Below are 17652 nucleotides of genomic sequence, written 5' to 3' on the forward strand. Positions count from 1 at the left end.
TATGTAGCTATCAGGGCTAGGAAACCGTTTACATGATTTCACAGTATCTTTAATGTAGCTATCCTAACCAAATCAACCGTCCACAATGTTTTAAAGTATTTATAATGTAGCTAACCTAAACTAATTGACCATTAGTATCCTTTTATCAACACCGCCATATTTATTTACAATGAACAAAAAAAACCGAAGATGTACGATCGGTCGTTTGGCTCTCTCGTCTGTGAAAATAAAGGCTTCCCGTGCACGGTTGACGCTCCCATGCGCTAGGACGCGCTAGGACGCGCTAGAACACGCTAGAACACGTTAGAACGGCCCGCTGACAATTATGCCCTGTACCTGACACTTGTCACTAGAAATCTCGTTGCCGGAGCTGAATAATGTTGGTAACAATTCCTCGGCTGAGTCTACTGTACACTTCCAATAATGTTACACACGTGTTCATCGATTGAAAAAAAAAATTGGATATATCGTTCATAACAACTTCGTAAAATCTTAACATATTTTTAGTAATTTTTGTTTTCATATAATTAATTTCTTTAAATATTAATGATCGTTAGGGTTACCGAAAATATCTTTTACACGATCTAATAACTAAATGTGCAAGGTTCCGGCGTTTGGGTTCAATCACAGAATTAAAATGTAGGACCAATATTGCTGTCTAAAGCAATTATTACTTCTGAAGTACAGTGAGTGTATAATTAGTGGATGTTTTAACTCAACCCGTTTTTATTAATTTTGATATAATAAACGACGTATTTACTATCGCATGCTGTCAAATAAGTGGAATAATAAGCACATTCCCTGTAAAATACAGGGAATCTGTACAGTGTTACAAGGTCACTGCTGTAAATTGGTCACAATGGTCACAAATATTACGTTATGTATATAATAATATTTAAAAAATTTGTTGAGGAAATAGGGTTCTCAATTAAGTATAAGTCATGGCACTTTCTCAGTCAAACAAAAATACTGCTTATTTAACGAATTTTAGCATGGCCCCCTACAATTATAACAATAAAAAGATATAATATTTATAAGAAAGTTCGTCTACAAATTATATTATTATTGTCAGCTGTGTCGCATGTCCATTTAATTTTCTCATCCAGATTAAAGTATTTTGTCGCCTTCAATTTTGTAAATTTACATTACATATTTATATACATCTTCGGCCTTAAAAATTTTAGTTTAACAATAATTAATATTTGCCTATAAAATTAAAGCTTCAATAAAATTCCATAAAAAGGCACAAAATAAATATTATTCAGAAAATTGTAAAATGGTAAAATAAGTATTTGGTAATAATTTTGTTTATTATTAGAGACCGGAAAAATTCGTGGATTAATTTCGTGATAGGCTGAAATTCAAACATGTGTACAATTCTGCTGGTTCTGCTATTGGCTCGCAGTTTAACTGGAGTTCTCTGGGCAAATGAGAGACTATCGACCAAAGAAGCGTCGAATCACAAGCTACCCAGTGGAGACGCCTCACAATTTAGTAACCAATGAACACGGGTGTTTACTTGAGAAGTGCAGAGGATAGTGGAGGCTATCCTAAAGGTCATTGAATCCGCGAATTTTTCCGCTCCCTATTTATTATGAAACATTCTAAAATAAGAAAATCTAAAATAAATCATTTTTTCCCACTTAATGGGTAATTGTGTACGTCATATAAATGTATATTGCAATATATGTTTATAACTAACTCTATACGTAAATAACCCAGAAACCACAAATAAACACTGTTATTGATAAAACAGAGCGAGTAACCAAATAAAAAAAAGAGTCTGAAGATGTGAACGTACTTTTGGTTTGTTTCGAAACGCATCATTTCTAACACAAAATATGATCTAGTTCGCTGTTATGCTGTTTTCGTTGTATCACCCATTACGATTAGCGTATATGTATATTTATACTTTTAGCAGTTGGGTCTAAAGTATTTTTTCTTCATAATAATGATTATAAATTATTTGATGGGATTCTGTGGTTGTTTATAACATATGAAGTATTTTCATATAACATAACAACAGAATAGCCTTTGCCACTTTGTCTGCGTGTTCTGACGTGAAATGATGAGGCGGGCATGAAGGTTTAAGAGGGGAGGGGGGGATCCTTCCTTGAACTGTAAGAAGAGAAGGAACAAAACAAAAAATATCGCGAAAATTCTATAACCTCGTAAACTACAATCATAATAAGTTATTTTTACGGTTATGGACTACGCACTTATGGCAACATAGTCATAATATTTAAATGCATGAGCTATACGAGAGATGAAACTACATTATTTCAGATAAGTCCGAGGAGAATTTGTGTGTGCGCCAATGGTCAAATACTGTAAGTTCTCTGTGACCTTCAAAAAGTTCAAACATAGAGCTTCAAAACACCGCAAGAAGATTCAAAAGAACGTGTTATTATAATCAGTGTTATCTGGCCTTAGAATAACGTCTTAGGCTATGCCTTAAGGCATGTTGCACCAACAAAAACAGTACAAAACATGAATATTATTTATTGCAGAACATGTATCCATTATGGTGATGACCAATCCTCCACAAAAAAAAAAATCCTACACATGAAATTCAATGTGTCAAGTTGAGCAGTTTTCAAACCACCTTTTGCATTATTACCCTGTCTAAAAAAGTGTTAGTTGTTTTATTCCAAATTGTCTGAAATAGTTTATAATTTAATCAATATTTGTGCTGAATCGAAACATGCACCACTTTCATAGTACTAGAGACATTAACTAACATAATTACAATATGCTGATATCCTGTAAATATTTAAATGATTTAGATTACCTATACGTGGATAGTATTAAGGGTCGTTTGTAAGTTTATTTCGATGAACGGCAGTAAGGTGACGTGTAAAGTGAGCCCCCAGAAGTGTCTATGTACGTGCAGAACAGCCGCGGTCGAGAAAGCGAGTGACGAGGCGGTGTTGTCTGTGTTGTTGTTGCAGACCAGGCCTGGGACCACGGGGACTTCAACAACTCCGTCAGCGGCAACCCGGGGGGACTGCTGAAGGTACACTTGCAGGAGAAAGGTAAACACAACCGTCCGAGAAACCGCAGAAAAATCAATATCAGATGTTAAGCGAGTATGAGCAATGACAGTTGTAGCATCAACGGTAGTGGTAACATTATAAGCACTATGTTATCAGGTGTAGCATTATGAGTGATAGAATCATTACAAAAAAAATGTTAACACGCATTTGGGGGGGGGAAGAATTATGATTCGTAGCGTAATAAGTTGTAGAATTTTTAAAATTATTATTAGCAAGTGTACCATTAGCAGGAGTAGGCCTACTTGTAAAGCAGCATCAGTTGCAACAAAGACAACATTCTGAGCAATAGTGATATAACAGAATTGTTAAAGAGATATTAGTATAATAAGTAATCGTGGTACTAGTTGTAGTTAAAATAATGCCAATCGTGATAATATGACGTGAAATTCGTTTATTCCAGATTTCTGACTGCAAATTGTTGTCTGCTTACTGTGCCGTCAGTTGAAACAATTAAATCACTTAATAGGTTTAAAAACAACGCATAATTGTAATACACTCGCAAAAATAGATTTACAATCTTAAAACCATTTTTCTACTAGCAAAGGTTTAATTTAAGGTAGCAAACTGGCCAGTATAATTAATGATTAAAAGAAATTTTTGGTCGAGAATGTTACCTGAAGAAGAAGTAATGGAGAGAACTATTGAAAATAATCTATTACAATAAATACTTATGAGAAATTATTAGAACTCTGATGGAGGAGTAGGAGGCAAGCGGTTCCAACGGTCATTTTACAATGCATCTATGGAGGAAGATATTTTGAAAACTAGGTTAAAAAATATTGTTCAAAAATCTCGGCTCGGTTCACATTATACGTGCCCAGATGTTCGTACCTGGTAAAATAGCCATGCGTTAGGATGAAGCACGATTGATCGCATGGGTCGTGAGCTGGACTCTCTTAGCGGGTGGAACCATCAGACTCCCAGGGGCGGGACGGGGGCATGTCGGGGTGTCAGGTCCCTGAGCGCGCCGTGGGTGCGAATGTCGACCAAGAGAGGCGACAGCACAGCAGAAACCACGCCTGGCTTGAACTCTCTGAAGCATCCAGCTGACTCTGCGTCACAGCTGTTGGCACATCTTGTCGCCGCCTCAGGAATTGCATGTTCTCCCCCAACTGGAGACCAGCAAGCAGTATGTACTCCAGACGTCCAGTGTCTCATTACTGGACACAGCTTGCAGTGAAGTTAGCAGCATCGAGACTGGAGAAGTGTGGTACTCGCAGAAGAAAGATAAGGCCTTGAACAAGCTGAATCATGTTTATTCTTGTCGAAGTCAGCAGATAACGTAGAAGTATCTTGTTTGGTGGTAGCATACTGACTTCGGTGAACTAGGATGACTTACGTAGCTGCACATTTAACTGGTGGGAGGTTTGTAAATGCGAGTGAGGGAAATTGCTGACGGTGATTTTACCAGTCTTTTCTTATGCAGAATCTTTCCTGCACATGAGGCTTGATGAATAGATTATAGAAATACTGTGAATTCCACACGAACATTGCCCCCTTCGCCCCTTTGATTTATACATTGTGAGCATTCTGTGAATGCGTAGCTCTTTTTTTTTTTTTTTGCAATGCTGAGAGGCTCTAGAATGTTTTATTTTTCAGTAATGTGCAAAATATTTTTAATGTAAAGTTCTGGTGTTCAATTTTGTGAACATATTTCCTTGTAATCGGGAACAAACATGACTGAACCTCCAAACAGCAAAAATATCTGAACGTTTGGATTTACAAATACCTCACTTGCGACTTCTGCGATGTTCAGTTGGTCTGCACTCGCTGTTTGTCTTACAAGCACAGTGAATAGGCCGCATCAGGCTGCTTGTCGACCGTTATAATGGCTGCTGGTTCTTTTGTCAAATACTGTCGTCTAAGACCTTCTTCGAGTGTTTGTGCGGTTCCCAGCTCTTCGCGGCAATCGGGTTTCCACTGGGGCTGATTAATGCCTTTCAGTTCACCCTTGAAATTTTTTTTTATAAAAAACAGGATCCGTGATGAGGCACCCATCATGTCACCGAGAAGGAAACATCCCGGGGGGGGGGGGGGGGGGGAGGAAATGCAAATTAGTCTCCCTCTGCCCCCTCGCTAATGCCACACGTCACTTTCTCGCCTCTTTTGTCCCGAGCTGGCGCTTCTTTGTCCGTGGAAGCGTCCCGAGCTGCGAGGAATCGTCGTGAGCCATCAGAGGTCCTGGGAGGCACAGGAGTCATCTTCCCTCCTTCCTCCTTCCACGGGTCCCTCCCCCTCTTGCTCCCGACCAATCTGTCCTGCTCCATTCTCTTCTTATTTGCAGTTTTAATGAAAAGTTTCCTCCTGCTACCACTTAGCATTAATTGCGATGTTCATTTGAGATTCCCTTTAGGGTCCCTCCCTCCCCTCCAGCATGCAGATGCCGCCGCCGCCGAGCGGAATAATGGCGCCCGACCGCCCCCGAGGGCTCCAGGAGGGGCAGTGGGGAGGCGGAGGGGGGTGTTTGTGTATCAGTCTGGCGGGGCTCGCGCGGTAACGAAGGGGCAACAGCGATTCTACGGAATCACCAGCGCAAACAGACCTCCCCGGCCACTGTTTGGAGAAGGCCGAATGGAGTCAACTCAACCTATTATCTCTCTCTCTCTCTCGAGCTCCCTCCTGTGACGTAAACACTCCTTCCCAAACTACAGCTCCACCAAATGTTATCTTATTCGTGTCATGGTTTTGTAGTCTCTTAAGGAGGCTTCTAATACACCCGATTTTTGAAGAATTGTAATTTTATGACAGGTTACATGTTAGCAAACTACGAGAGCGCTCTGCTCCCGAGGAGAAGCGAACCCATGTGTTTCCCTTCATCGAGTGGGAAAACGCGCCGTGTCTCCACGTCTCATCCCGCTCAGCCTTCACTGGGCGACAGCATGGACAAATGTGCCTGCAGTACGCTCTGTCGGAGCTCGTCCCCGACTGGCTCTGCTAACAACAGTGCTGCGAAAATCGTCGGCTGACTAGGGAGCAAACGTACAAATGCAAGCTGATAAACGTAAAAATATATATGTTTTATCTTACATGATTACGAACCACGAACAAATAAGTGCTTTGATGAAGGAAAATCTCACATGGCTAATTAGTAGGGCCATGCATATTTTCGTGAAAAGATTACGAGACTAGCTGAAAGTTAAAACACTGTAGCATCGTCTGTGTTTCGTGATTGGGTGAGTTTCTTTCAGGTGCATGACGATTGTTACAACACCAATCACAGTAATTCATTGCGGAAGCAAATGCGTCCTGAGTGGCTCAGCCAAACAAGGCAACTACTTCTCTCGCAGACGGCCGCCAATCACAAGGAAGAAACCGCTGGTGCGCGTATACCTTGTTGCAGTCTAGTAGACGTTCAGCTTTATTCGCGAAAAATGCCTGCCCCTACTAATTAGTTAGGTATATAATTTTGTTATTACAATATTATCTAAGGACTTTCCATCTAAATGAATCCCGACAATTCATCAACATAGCAGCTACGACGAGCCATGCTGTCCCGAGGACAAGCGAATGGGAAGCATATTTCCTTACCCTAGGTTGACTCGCCGACTGCCATCTGAAGCGCGCTGGAACTGGTCGCGGCTCGGGTGGAGAAGGAGACAGCTCTCCTGCACTTGTTCCTGGGTCACAAATGTTCTCACCTGAGATTTATTAATAGTTATTTCCGAGCTGAAAAGGTCACGCAAGTGATCATAATTATGAACACTTGAGAGACAATTCCCGCTATTCCAAAATTACTAATTAGGTGATTATCTGTTGCAAAAAATTAAGACGAAACACAATAAGCAACAGCACTGTCGAGGTAAACTTTCAGTAAAAGCTCTGTGATAACAGATGTGACAAACGTGACATGGTGTGAAGGGGTCTAAGTGACTGCACTCCTATGGAAGAACAACTTATAGTAATGGTTTTACTTTAAAACTACTAAAAGTGTTATTATTAATATTTTCGTTATTAATAAGCAGAGTTTATGTGATAAAATCTCTAAACAGCCGATTACTTTACCTCTCTTGGATCAAGAGGTCTGTGTTTCATGTGGCTCCTCTGAATTCTGTGACTCAAAATATTATTTTAGTTTTATTAGTTCTAGCCTCGCTTTCTCGCCCCTTTCCCCACCATAAACCCCGTAGTCGAAGTCCCGTGAGCCTCGAGGTGCGCTATTACCTAAATTAGCTTTTGACTTTTTTCACAAATCTCTCCTTTACACTCTCCAGTGTTGCAGAGGCTGCATGTTTCAGTTGCCGTGAGGGTTCCCGAGTTAAATTCACGTAATTTGTAATTTCATTTTCAATAAAATATTAGTAAAGCCTCATTTTGTATGTTAGCCTCTCCCTTAAATGGCAGAACACTATCGGAAAATGAACTAGTCGGCAGAGACCCTGTCAACTCGCGGCTTGTGTTAAAACGCAATGTTTGTTTCACTTACCCATGCGTAATTCGCTCAACTGATGGAAAATGAATATCACTGGCTCGAGATCATCTAGCGCGTGTCAGAGTGACGATGGTCCAATAAAGAGAAACACGCAGAAACACATCTACATTGTCAGGGTATCCTAGCGGTTATATACCGATCTTTGGCTGCAGTTTGTCTTGATGTTACATGTTCTTTGGACATATAATTCGCTTGCATTTAAAAATAAATATTTATATACCTATATGATTTTTAAAATGCAAATATATTTTACATTTTAAAAACTGTTTAGTTGCAAATTACTATTTTAATGTTAAATCGAAGATTGAAGAACAACAAAAAAATGTAATCCTATGACACTTGAAAAATAATTCTAGGACCGAGTTGTCGCCACAAAGCTGAACTCGTCTCGCCAGGACTCGAACACCGGTCCTTGTTTACCGCCATCACTGCAGGCGCATTTCCTGCCCCGCTGTCCCCTGATCTGTGCAGCTGTGGGTAGGACCAAACATCTCACAAGAGGGTTTGACTGTTCCGCAGGTTCCAAGTACCAGTCCAACCTGAACGAGATAGACAAGTCTGAGCAGAAGTCGTCTCCGGACTCCGCGGGGAAAGGTGGGCACTACGAGTGGCCGCAAGGAGACCCCGGATGTGAGTAGCAGCCCAGCCCCATACCTCCGCACGGAGTTTTATCTTTGATCTTTCGAAAACTTTGTTTGTTGATTTTTTTTTCTTTTTAGTGATTCAAGATAACATTGCAAAAGAAAATATCTGTTATTGGGTTGTGTCATTTCTTATAGTGATTCATTAAATATGAATGTCCATTTCAGAAGGTATCTGTTCAGTACACGCTACTGGGAGAAAATTAACTTTACAAGCCTAGAACCTCTCGGGCAGTGGGAAAACTGGAATTCCCGCAGGACGCGCTGTCGTCGCAGGGCTTGTCTGAAAAGGATCGGAAGGATATGAGCGATGTTGTTACGGTCCTGCGATCTCCCATCATCCGATAAATAAAATAACGCGAAACCGTCTCTTGGGACTTCCAGGGCCATCTTCTACTTCTGGCAGCGTGGCGAGGGGACGCGCACTCCTCATCACCCCCACGTCTCTCTGCACCCTTCCACCTTTTACTTCCTTTCCTTGGCCTCCTCTCGTTCCTTGTCTTGTTCCCTCGCCCCCTGCTCCTCTTCCTCCCCAAATCTCAATCTCCATATACATGCTGGTGATACAGAACTCTCCCCTGCTTCTGCAGGTATACGTGTGTGTGTGTGCTGTGTGCTTCCTGCCTCTCCAAGGCCGAGCATACATACTTCACTCATCCTTTCTTTGCCTGTCTGACTCCATTTTCTCCGGAGTTCTTCTCCATCCTTGGCTAGTTTCATCCTCCGCGCCCGCTCCTCCAATCTTGTCTGCACCAGGAGGAGGTGGGTGAGTGGGGGAGGGGGCGGGAGGTATCCCTCGGGAACATGCCATCAGAGCGGCAGGATCGATCCTGGACGGAGCGCGGCCACGCCACTTCGCGGCTCCGGCTGGAGGAACATCCGTCTCGAAGAGGGAATGGTCAATACACGGACCGTGACTGTAGGCAACAACTGAATCTATCACTACCTCCAACTTGAAAATCACACCCTAAGTAAGATCACATGCGCAAAGAAAATAACTTTCTCAACAACATGTTAATGCGAACTACATTTTAAATCTTTGAGCTCAAAATAATTTTGTACCTAAATTTACATTGCAGTTTTTCCATCTAGAATGCGATGAATTTCTCGTTTGATCTGGAAAATTCTGTTTAAGCTTCTCATTATCAAACACTGATTCTGTCATTGCTGCCATATTTTCAATCCCAATTATTACCCAATATTTGGTTGTTATGACAGGCAAGAATACAAATTCGTTCACTTTCGTGCTGCTTCCCTGATTGGGCCTCGGTTTATTAGAATGATTCTGAGCCAATAAAAAAAACCTCAAGGAAATAAGTATCAAATCACAAGGAACCCATTTAACAGGTCTTATAAGTTAGTAACTAATGAACATGTGTTATTTTTCCGAGTACATAGAGGATTGTGGAGTCAATTCTAGATGTCATTGAAACCGCAAAAAAAAATTACATTACCTAGATACGAATCTACAGTCCGTATACAGAGCCTATATAGATTCATACATCTTATAGGCACATCTGAACAGCAAGTTAAGAAATCTGTGTATTGAAGATCATAATTGCTATTGCTTAAAGTCACACGGTTACCAATCAGCGAAGATCTTTGTTTGGGCCTCCGTGTGGAGATACGCCTGTCTTTTTACTGGTTTACTTTAAAGGTGGGCTCAAATGGCCTCAAATTTTGGGCATGCTCATTCAATGCTGATAACCTTCCAAATATCACATATCACGAGAAAACAATATACAAGTTTTGATAGACTGACGCAACGTTCATGATTCCCCACACTTGGTTGAGATTTTCATCCTCGAATGAAACCCCTGGTCTGTCTGAGTGGCCGCTCTCTGCACACTCTGTTCACCGGAGGGTCTTTCTGCCTTCGAGGCCTCCTCCTGCACTGGATTCTTCATGTCGTCCACCAATAATACAGGCTGTTCCAACCCCGGATTGAATCCCCCCCTCAGTTCGGCCAGTAGCTGAAGAGATACCGCCTGTTGAGTGGATCAATAGTACAATTTGTCATTCGATTCGACTTACTCAAATAAAACCAGTTAATGAACAGCCCTACATGGCTTATTTGGCTCAATAAAAACTCGATTTGGTAAACACTACCGAATCATTTGTCTACACAAACCCCAACTAATATTTTGAGGGTATCAACCAAATGATTTTCTGGTTCCGACAAAACATTTATTAGGTACCGACTTTGTGGACAATTTAAAATTTCTTCATTGTCACCACAAAATATTTGGAAGAGTGTTTTTTTGTTTACTAAATGCATGGTTTAGGCTCAAACATATATATTTTTCAGTTTTAAAGTAGAAGAATATTTGGTAATGCATGAATGTGTGTGGTAGGTTTAATTGATGGCATAAAATAATTCTTTCTTTGATTAATTGTTCCAAGGAGAAAGGTTTAAGTTCATTTTTTGGACATACATAGTTGCTGATTACACTGTAGGTAATAGATAAACATCACTAACAGACAAAAGAGATGAAAACATAGACATACAGGAAACAAGCCAAAATCATTCAATGTCAAAATTGAAGTGCATAGAATGCACTACATTAGTGCTACTCCATTATATATGACCTCAAGTAAAAACCATCAATGATGTATGTCCAACGAAGACATTATAAATCGCCATTGATGACCTAAGTTAGTAAGCCACACCCTGATAAGCTGAAGCATATAAAAGTAAATTTTACCATAATCCCTAGTAAAATAATTAATAAATATTTAGTATAATTAATTATTTATGCTTGTTACGGTTTATCTCTCAATGTGATAAAAACGTTTGCTGATGAGTTTGGCAATGTCGGATCGTTTAGCCTATCAGTAGCGTCACTGATCGTCCTCCTGGGTAGAACAGTAGACATCAACTTTACTTTGATGTTTGGACTACAGTTCTCTTGACACTCCCTTGACGAAGTAGAAGTGGGTACCCCGTCACGTCTAAGCCGCCGACGGATGTGACTGAGCGTAATTGACCAATTAGCACTCTAAAAGGCTTGATTATGTCTAGGCAAGTTAAGTCTAGTCTGGAGTGGAATGAATTCGCGAGACAATTGGGGCTCTAGGTATATGGCATGACCGACTCCAGTGCAGTTGTGTCGCTGTCTGTAGTGGCCTCGACGTCCTGGGAAGAAGTGAGTGCTGAGGTGCTGGTGTGTTCTGCCGACAGCGGGCGCCGCGCGGATGAGAGTCCTCGGCGTGTGGTCGACAGTGCTCCTGGCGTCGCTGCTGGCGAGGTAGAGCGCCCTCGGCCGTCCAGGCGGCGAGCACGCGAGAGCGCCGAGGGCGCCGAGTGCGCGAGGGAGCGGAGGGCCCACTGGACCCTGGCCGCCGAGGACACGTCGCGGGCGGCGGAGTGGTCGACGAGCTGGCGAGGTAGAGCGCCCTCGGCCGTCGAGGCGGCGAGCACGCGAGAGCGCTCTCCGGCGCCGAGTGCGCGAGGGAGCGGAGGGCCCACTGGACCCTGGCCGCCGAGGACACGTCGCGGGCGGCGGAGTGGTCGACGAGCTGGCGAGGTAGAGTGCCCTCGGCCGTCGAGGCGGCGAGCACGCGAGAGCGCTCTCCGGCGCCGAGTGCGCGAGGGAGCGGAGGGCCCACTGGACCCTGGCCGCCGAGGACACGTCGCGGGCGGCGGAGTGGTCGACGAGCTGGCGAGGTAGAGCGCCCTCGGCCGTCCAGGCGGCGAGCACGCGAGAGCGCTCTCCGGCGCCGAGTGCGCGAGGGAGCGGAGGGCCCACTGGACCCTGGCCGCCGAGGACACGTCGCGGGCGGCGGAGTGGTCGACGAGCTGGCGAGGTAGAGCGCCCTCGGCCGTCCAGGCGGCGAGCACGCGAGAGCGCTCTCCGGCGCCGAGTGCGCGAGGGAGCGGAGGGCCCACTGGACCCTGGCCGCCGAGGACACGTCGCGGGCGGCGGAGTGGTCGACGAGCTGGCGAGGTAGAGCGCCCTCGGCCGTCCAGGCGGCGAGCACGCGAGAGCGCTCTCCGGCGCCGAGTGCGCGAGGGAGCGGAGGGCCCACTGGACCCTGGCCGCCGAGGACACGTCGCGGGCGGCGGAGTGGTCGACGAGCTGGCGAGGTAGAGTGCCCTCGGCCGTCCAGGCGGCGAGCACGCGAGAGCGCTCTCCGGCGCCGAGTGCGCGAGGGAGCGGAGGGCCCACTGGACCCTGGCCGCCGAGGACACGTCGCGGGCGGCGGAGTGGTCGACGAGCTGGCGAGGTAGAGTGCCCTCGGCCGTCCAGGCGGCGAGCACGCGAGAGCGCTCTCCGGCGCCGAGTGCGCGAGGGAGCGGAGGGCCCACTGGACCCTGGCCGCCGAGGACACGTCGCGGGCGGCGGAGTGGTCGACGAGCTGGCGAGGTAGAGCGCCCTCGGCCGTCCAGGCGGCGAGCACGCGAGAGCGCTCTCCGGCGCCGAGTGCGCGAGGGAGCGGAGGGCCCACTGGACCCTGGCCGCCGAGGACACGTCGCGGGCGGCGGAGTGGTCGACGAGCTGGCGAGGTAGAGCGCCCTCGGCCGTCCAGGCGGCGAGCACGCGAGAGCGCCGAGGGCGCAGGCTGCGTGTATTAGGACCTTCCGAGCTGCCGGCCTCACCCGCCATTTCACACTTTTCGCAAAAATTTATGTTTTCAGATCTGCATTTGAAACACACTCCTGAAACACAACACATATAAATGAATCACACACTTAAGCCAACCCGGCCACGATGCAATCAGCAAAACAACGTGTGTAGGTTATCGACCCGTTTGCTGGGTGGCCAGAATTTCTGGCCGATGGGCCAGGGTTTTGGGTTCGTTTCCCAGACTTGTCGTGGATATTCCATTTGTAAAAATAATAGTTTTTTACTCCGGGCTCAGGGCCGTCCTTTCAACTATACCACGGAAGACGATGAGAAACCATTTCGGAATCAGGCTGTCACGAATGACTCAGGTGCGTCGCGGCTTTCCACGCCGTGGGGTTACCTGGGTTCCCCTTGGCTCTGTGATGAGCGTCAATACTCGTCATTAGGGGCAGGTATTTTTAGGCGAAAAAAAAATATTATCGCACGTTACATTTCAACAAGGCATGACCGCGCTAGCGATTGTTTCCTTGTGATTGGCGGCCGTCTTCAACAGAAGCCATTGCCCTTTTTTCGAGGCCAGTCAGGACGCCTTTGCTCCTTCACTAGATGTCTCTCATTGTTTTACTGGCAGTAGGCGTGTACCTGAAATAAACTCAGCCAACCACGAAACACAGACAATGCTGCAGAAACTTAACTCACAGTTCTTGTCTGGAAATCTTTTCGCGAAAATTGCATGGATAGGGCCAAGTATTCTGAATGCTTATTTGACTTCATTATGGTATTCCCGCACCAGCGGTTTCTTCCTTGTGATTGGTGGCATTTTCATGACCAGGCCAAATCAGGACGCGTTTGCTTCCACTCGGAATTGCCGTGACTCGTGTACTTGAAAGAAATTCAACCAATCACGTAACACAGAAGGGTGCTGCAGTGTTTCAACTCTCAGCTAGTCTCGGAGAATATTTTCCCGAAAAAATAAAAAAGCCCCACTGTAGAAGGGCCTAACTCATGATCTTGATCTTCGCTAACTGCGTCGTGAGAACGAGCGCTTAGCATGCATCCGGCAGATGAACTCGCAGACAAGCACGCGGTGAAGCATGCTGACACTAACAAACAAGTGCTTTGAGGTGGAAACTCTCAGTGACCGATCATGGCGGGTGCGGCCGTGTCTCGAGTCGACGGACTCTTTCGATCCCTCACGCGAAGAACTGCCCCTCCCCTCCCTCCGCAAGACTACTTTACAGGGTCTCCCCAGTGCAGCGAAACAAACAAGAACTGATCCACTGACTCTCGTTCGAGCGCGTTTCTGTTCGTTTCAAACAGCTGCAACATTAAAAAAAAATTGTATACGGGCTTAAAATGGGACAGTTAATATCGAGATTGGAGTGTACATATACAATTGGCGCTCTGTCGCAGATTTGGTGCCGAGATTTGCGATGGAAGTTTACAAGCGTGTTTTTTGTTTGGATGTCACCTCACTAACGTACTCATTATAGCACTTAATTATATATACAATTATACTTTGCAGTGTAGTTTATAAGTTATAATGCAATTTAACAATAATTTTTTTTCTATCAAAAATATCTCAGTAAATTAATTTTTATTTGTTTGACTAAGTTTTTCTGTATTAAGTGGAAACATAAATCAAAGTGTTATTTTATCTCTATCTGATCACATTAAAACAATGCAAAACACTGTCACATATTTAGACATGATTGTGTCTTGAGATGGGTATGTACTTGCATAATTCAATCATTAGTAGCATAAAATTATTATTTATCAGTAATTTATTTTTTTCTATTTATTTAACTGAAAAGGTTTAAACTACAAAGTGATATTTTTAGTTGTGTATTTTTTTATAATAAATGGGTAATTTGTATCTTATAACCTTATTTGGTTTCATAGCTTCCAAAAAAGTAAACGAAAAAATTCTTAGTTTCTTTAAAGGCAGTATTACTTTTTTTTCTTGGATATTAAACTTAGTTTTACTCTGTATACTACGATTTTTTACATCGATCAATATTTTTTTGTTATAGATTTCAATGTTTTAATTTGTATTTTAGGTAAATGGTCGATGTTAAATCTGTGTAATTGTTCCTAATACCGAGATCGTTATTAAAAATTAAATGTTGACGCGCTTACAAAATAATTTTCTGCATAACGAACCCCGCAACACTATGTAAAAATTAGGGTTAATTGAACCACGTTGAAATGACTGAGACCACTCGATACGTATTTTTGCGATGTTGTAATTATAACTGAAAAAGTGGCTAAACTGTGTATATACAAAGAGTGATACTCTGATGCAATTACATTATTCAAAAGGGTAATTTAAAAATAATATAAATGCATTAAGCAAACTTGAGCTCAAAATTGATCATGGTTGTACTGTACAATCTTATACTTGTTGTATAGTCAAACAACGTTATGTATGGAAAAATAATTGTACATGAAATGCAACAAAAATATAAAAAAGTGCTTCAGTAATCTAGTAAAATATTGTAATATCAAAATATTGTTTATAATGTTATGTTACAGATGTATCACTATGATGATAGAAAAATAAAAAGTGTCTCTTGAGGGACGAAATAATTAAATCCTTGTTATATTTGTTTCAAACACGCCTTTCAGCTACCTGCAGCGTTGCTAGATTTAAGGATTTCAGATCAGACAGTATTATTGGAAGATGCTATTGTATTTTAACTAAGGACGTAAGTATGCATTTAGAAATAAACTTATATTATGACGTTTGGAGTTACTGAGAAGAATTTTCATCTACAATAACAAATGATTGTAAGATATTATTTTATTACAACATAAATAAAATTTGTTAAATTTACGACAGTTCCTAAAAATAGCAGCAAGACCTCAATCAGAGGTGCCACTACATGATCTGGATACTCTTAATTGTAATGGGTGTTTTCATAACTACTGCCTGTTATTTGAGTTCTATGACAAACACAGGCCAAACATTTAAATTCATGTCAATCAAGTCACTGAAACAATTAAAATTCAAATATGATTATTTACGATGATTTTTTTTGCTGAACTCCTCTGGTTGTTAAACATTTCTGTTGTTTCACTTTTTAGTTTTCCAGACCAGCCGCGGGTTCTTGTTTGCTCCTTTAGACCCCTCTGAATAACTAGAGACCGGAAAAAATTCGCGGGTTCAGTGACCTTCAAGATAGACTTCAAAATCCTCTACACACTCGGGCATATGCCACCTGTACATTGGCTGCTGACTTGTTAGTCGTCTCGACTGGGTGGCCTGTGATTCGGCACTTCTATGAGTGAGGGTCTCTAATTGGCCCCCAGTCCTCCAGATTAACAGTGAACCAATGGCAGAAGCAGCTCTAAGGTATAATTGTTTGAATTTTAGCATAACACGAAATGAATCCGCGAATTTTTCAGGTATCTATGAATAACGCAAATTTGTAATGCTCTAAAGAAAATATTTACTCCAGTGGCTCAGACTCAGTGGGAGTCAGGGAAGTAAAATGGCTTTCCCACTCGGGCAATGGGATCCACCCCTCCCCCTCCATCACCGAAAAAGTAGCCGGCTCAGCCACCAATCGAGGACTCATCTGAGAGCCAGGAGATGGTAAGGCTCTGTACATACTTGCCAGGCGTCATCTCAGGGAGCCAGTCAAGAGAGACCTCTCCCTATTGGCTCAGGTGTCAGCCAATCAGAGAAAAGCTTCACTGCCATTTACTTCTGAATCAGCCAGTCATTTTTATTTTTTCCTCCAAAAGTCCAGTCAATAAAATGAGTAAACATACAAAAAAATTGGTTGTCTGTAAAGACGGTTTACGGACGATAGTTTAACGTGACAACGTCAAAACAAAACATTGATGAAATGATTGCATACTTTATGAATAAAATTGAATCATTTTTATTTTAACAATAAAAGAATAATTACTTGAAATTATACTAGTAATCAGATTTTTTAAATGCAAGAATAATTAACCTTTATTGCCGAAATTTTTGTTGTAATAAGCAATGAAAACCACATTACCTTTTCACTTCACTTTATAAACAGTCCAGTGGAAGAGAGATAGATGCGGCGCAAGCGTACAATGAGCGTAACGGGACACAGCGTAATGGAAAGATGTGCGTAACGGGACACAACGTAACGGAACAATGTGCGTAACGGGACACTTTTCCGTGCGTGCAGCCGGCGTTCATCGATTTATTAGACGTCACGTCAAAAAAATAAGTTGTTTGAAATAATACATGAATACACAACAGTTTAATTTTACAACTCGGGTCCAGCTTCGCTGGTTTTCGGACCCGGAAATGAAACGGAAACCACTTTATTTTAACCTGAGCACCCTTGCTTGTGGGGGACCCAGAGAATGTGAGCAACAATCTCAACTGCGAGGCTCAACTCGAGGCCTCAGCTGGGAGAAGCATGTTCCTGGACAAATGTCCGCAAGCGAGTACGCGAGAGCTCGTCTTGGGAGATTCCTCAAAGGAACCGGGGGCTTAGCGTATGGGGGTTAGCAGGCCAATGGAGGCGCTTCAGCGCTGCCTGGTGGGAGGTCGGGGAACCACAGGGCGCAAGTCCAGTGTCTTGCCAATACTTTTGACGTGATAACGTCTTATAAATCGATGTACGCCGGCTGCACGCACGAAAAGCATGACTCATTGTCACGTTCCGCCTGAGCAGAGCGTGCAAGAACCGACCAACCACCGTGCGAGAAAATCTTCTATAATATCAAACAGGTTAAGGCGGGCCTTTTAACTAATAATTGTTCGTGATTATATTTAAACAAATTATTTAAATTAAATTTGCAAAAACTGTAACTAATATTTGAAAATGAATAAATATGCAAATTTTTAATCAATGTTTTCTTATGACGTTATCACGTAAAATTATCGTCCGTAAACCGACTTTACAGACAAACCCCCCCCCCCCCCCTTTTTTTTTAAATGTTGTTTTGGTAAGGTATTTTGGGCC

The 17652-nt window shown here is 43.2% G+C and overlaps 1 protein-coding gene across 1 annotated transcript in view; it reads left to right on the forward strand.

Moving 5' to 3' along the window:
• The window catches only part of LOC134533495 (protein CEPU-1-like), a 299931-nt gene extending 288416 nt beyond the window's left edge, over positions 1–11515 (forward strand). Inside the window, exons 8-10 of the mRNA XM_063371018.1 lie at positions 2952–3035; positions 8005–8115; positions 11308–11515. Coding sequence (XP_063227088.1) covers positions 2952–3035; positions 8005–8115; positions 11308–11378 — 266 coding nt within the window. The 3' untranslated portion in view covers positions 11379–11515. The remainder of the gene's footprint in view (positions 1–2951; positions 3036–8004; positions 8116–11307) is intronic.
• The last annotated feature ends 6137 nt before the right edge of the window (positions 11516–17652 follow it).

This window comes from Bacillus rossius, chromosome 6, assembly GCF_032445375.1.
Source record: "Bacillus rossius redtenbacheri isolate Brsri chromosome 6, Brsri_v3, whole genome shotgun sequence".
NCBI classification, from domain to species: Eukaryota; Metazoa; Arthropoda; class Insecta; order Phasmatodea; family Bacillidae; genus Bacillus; species Bacillus rossius.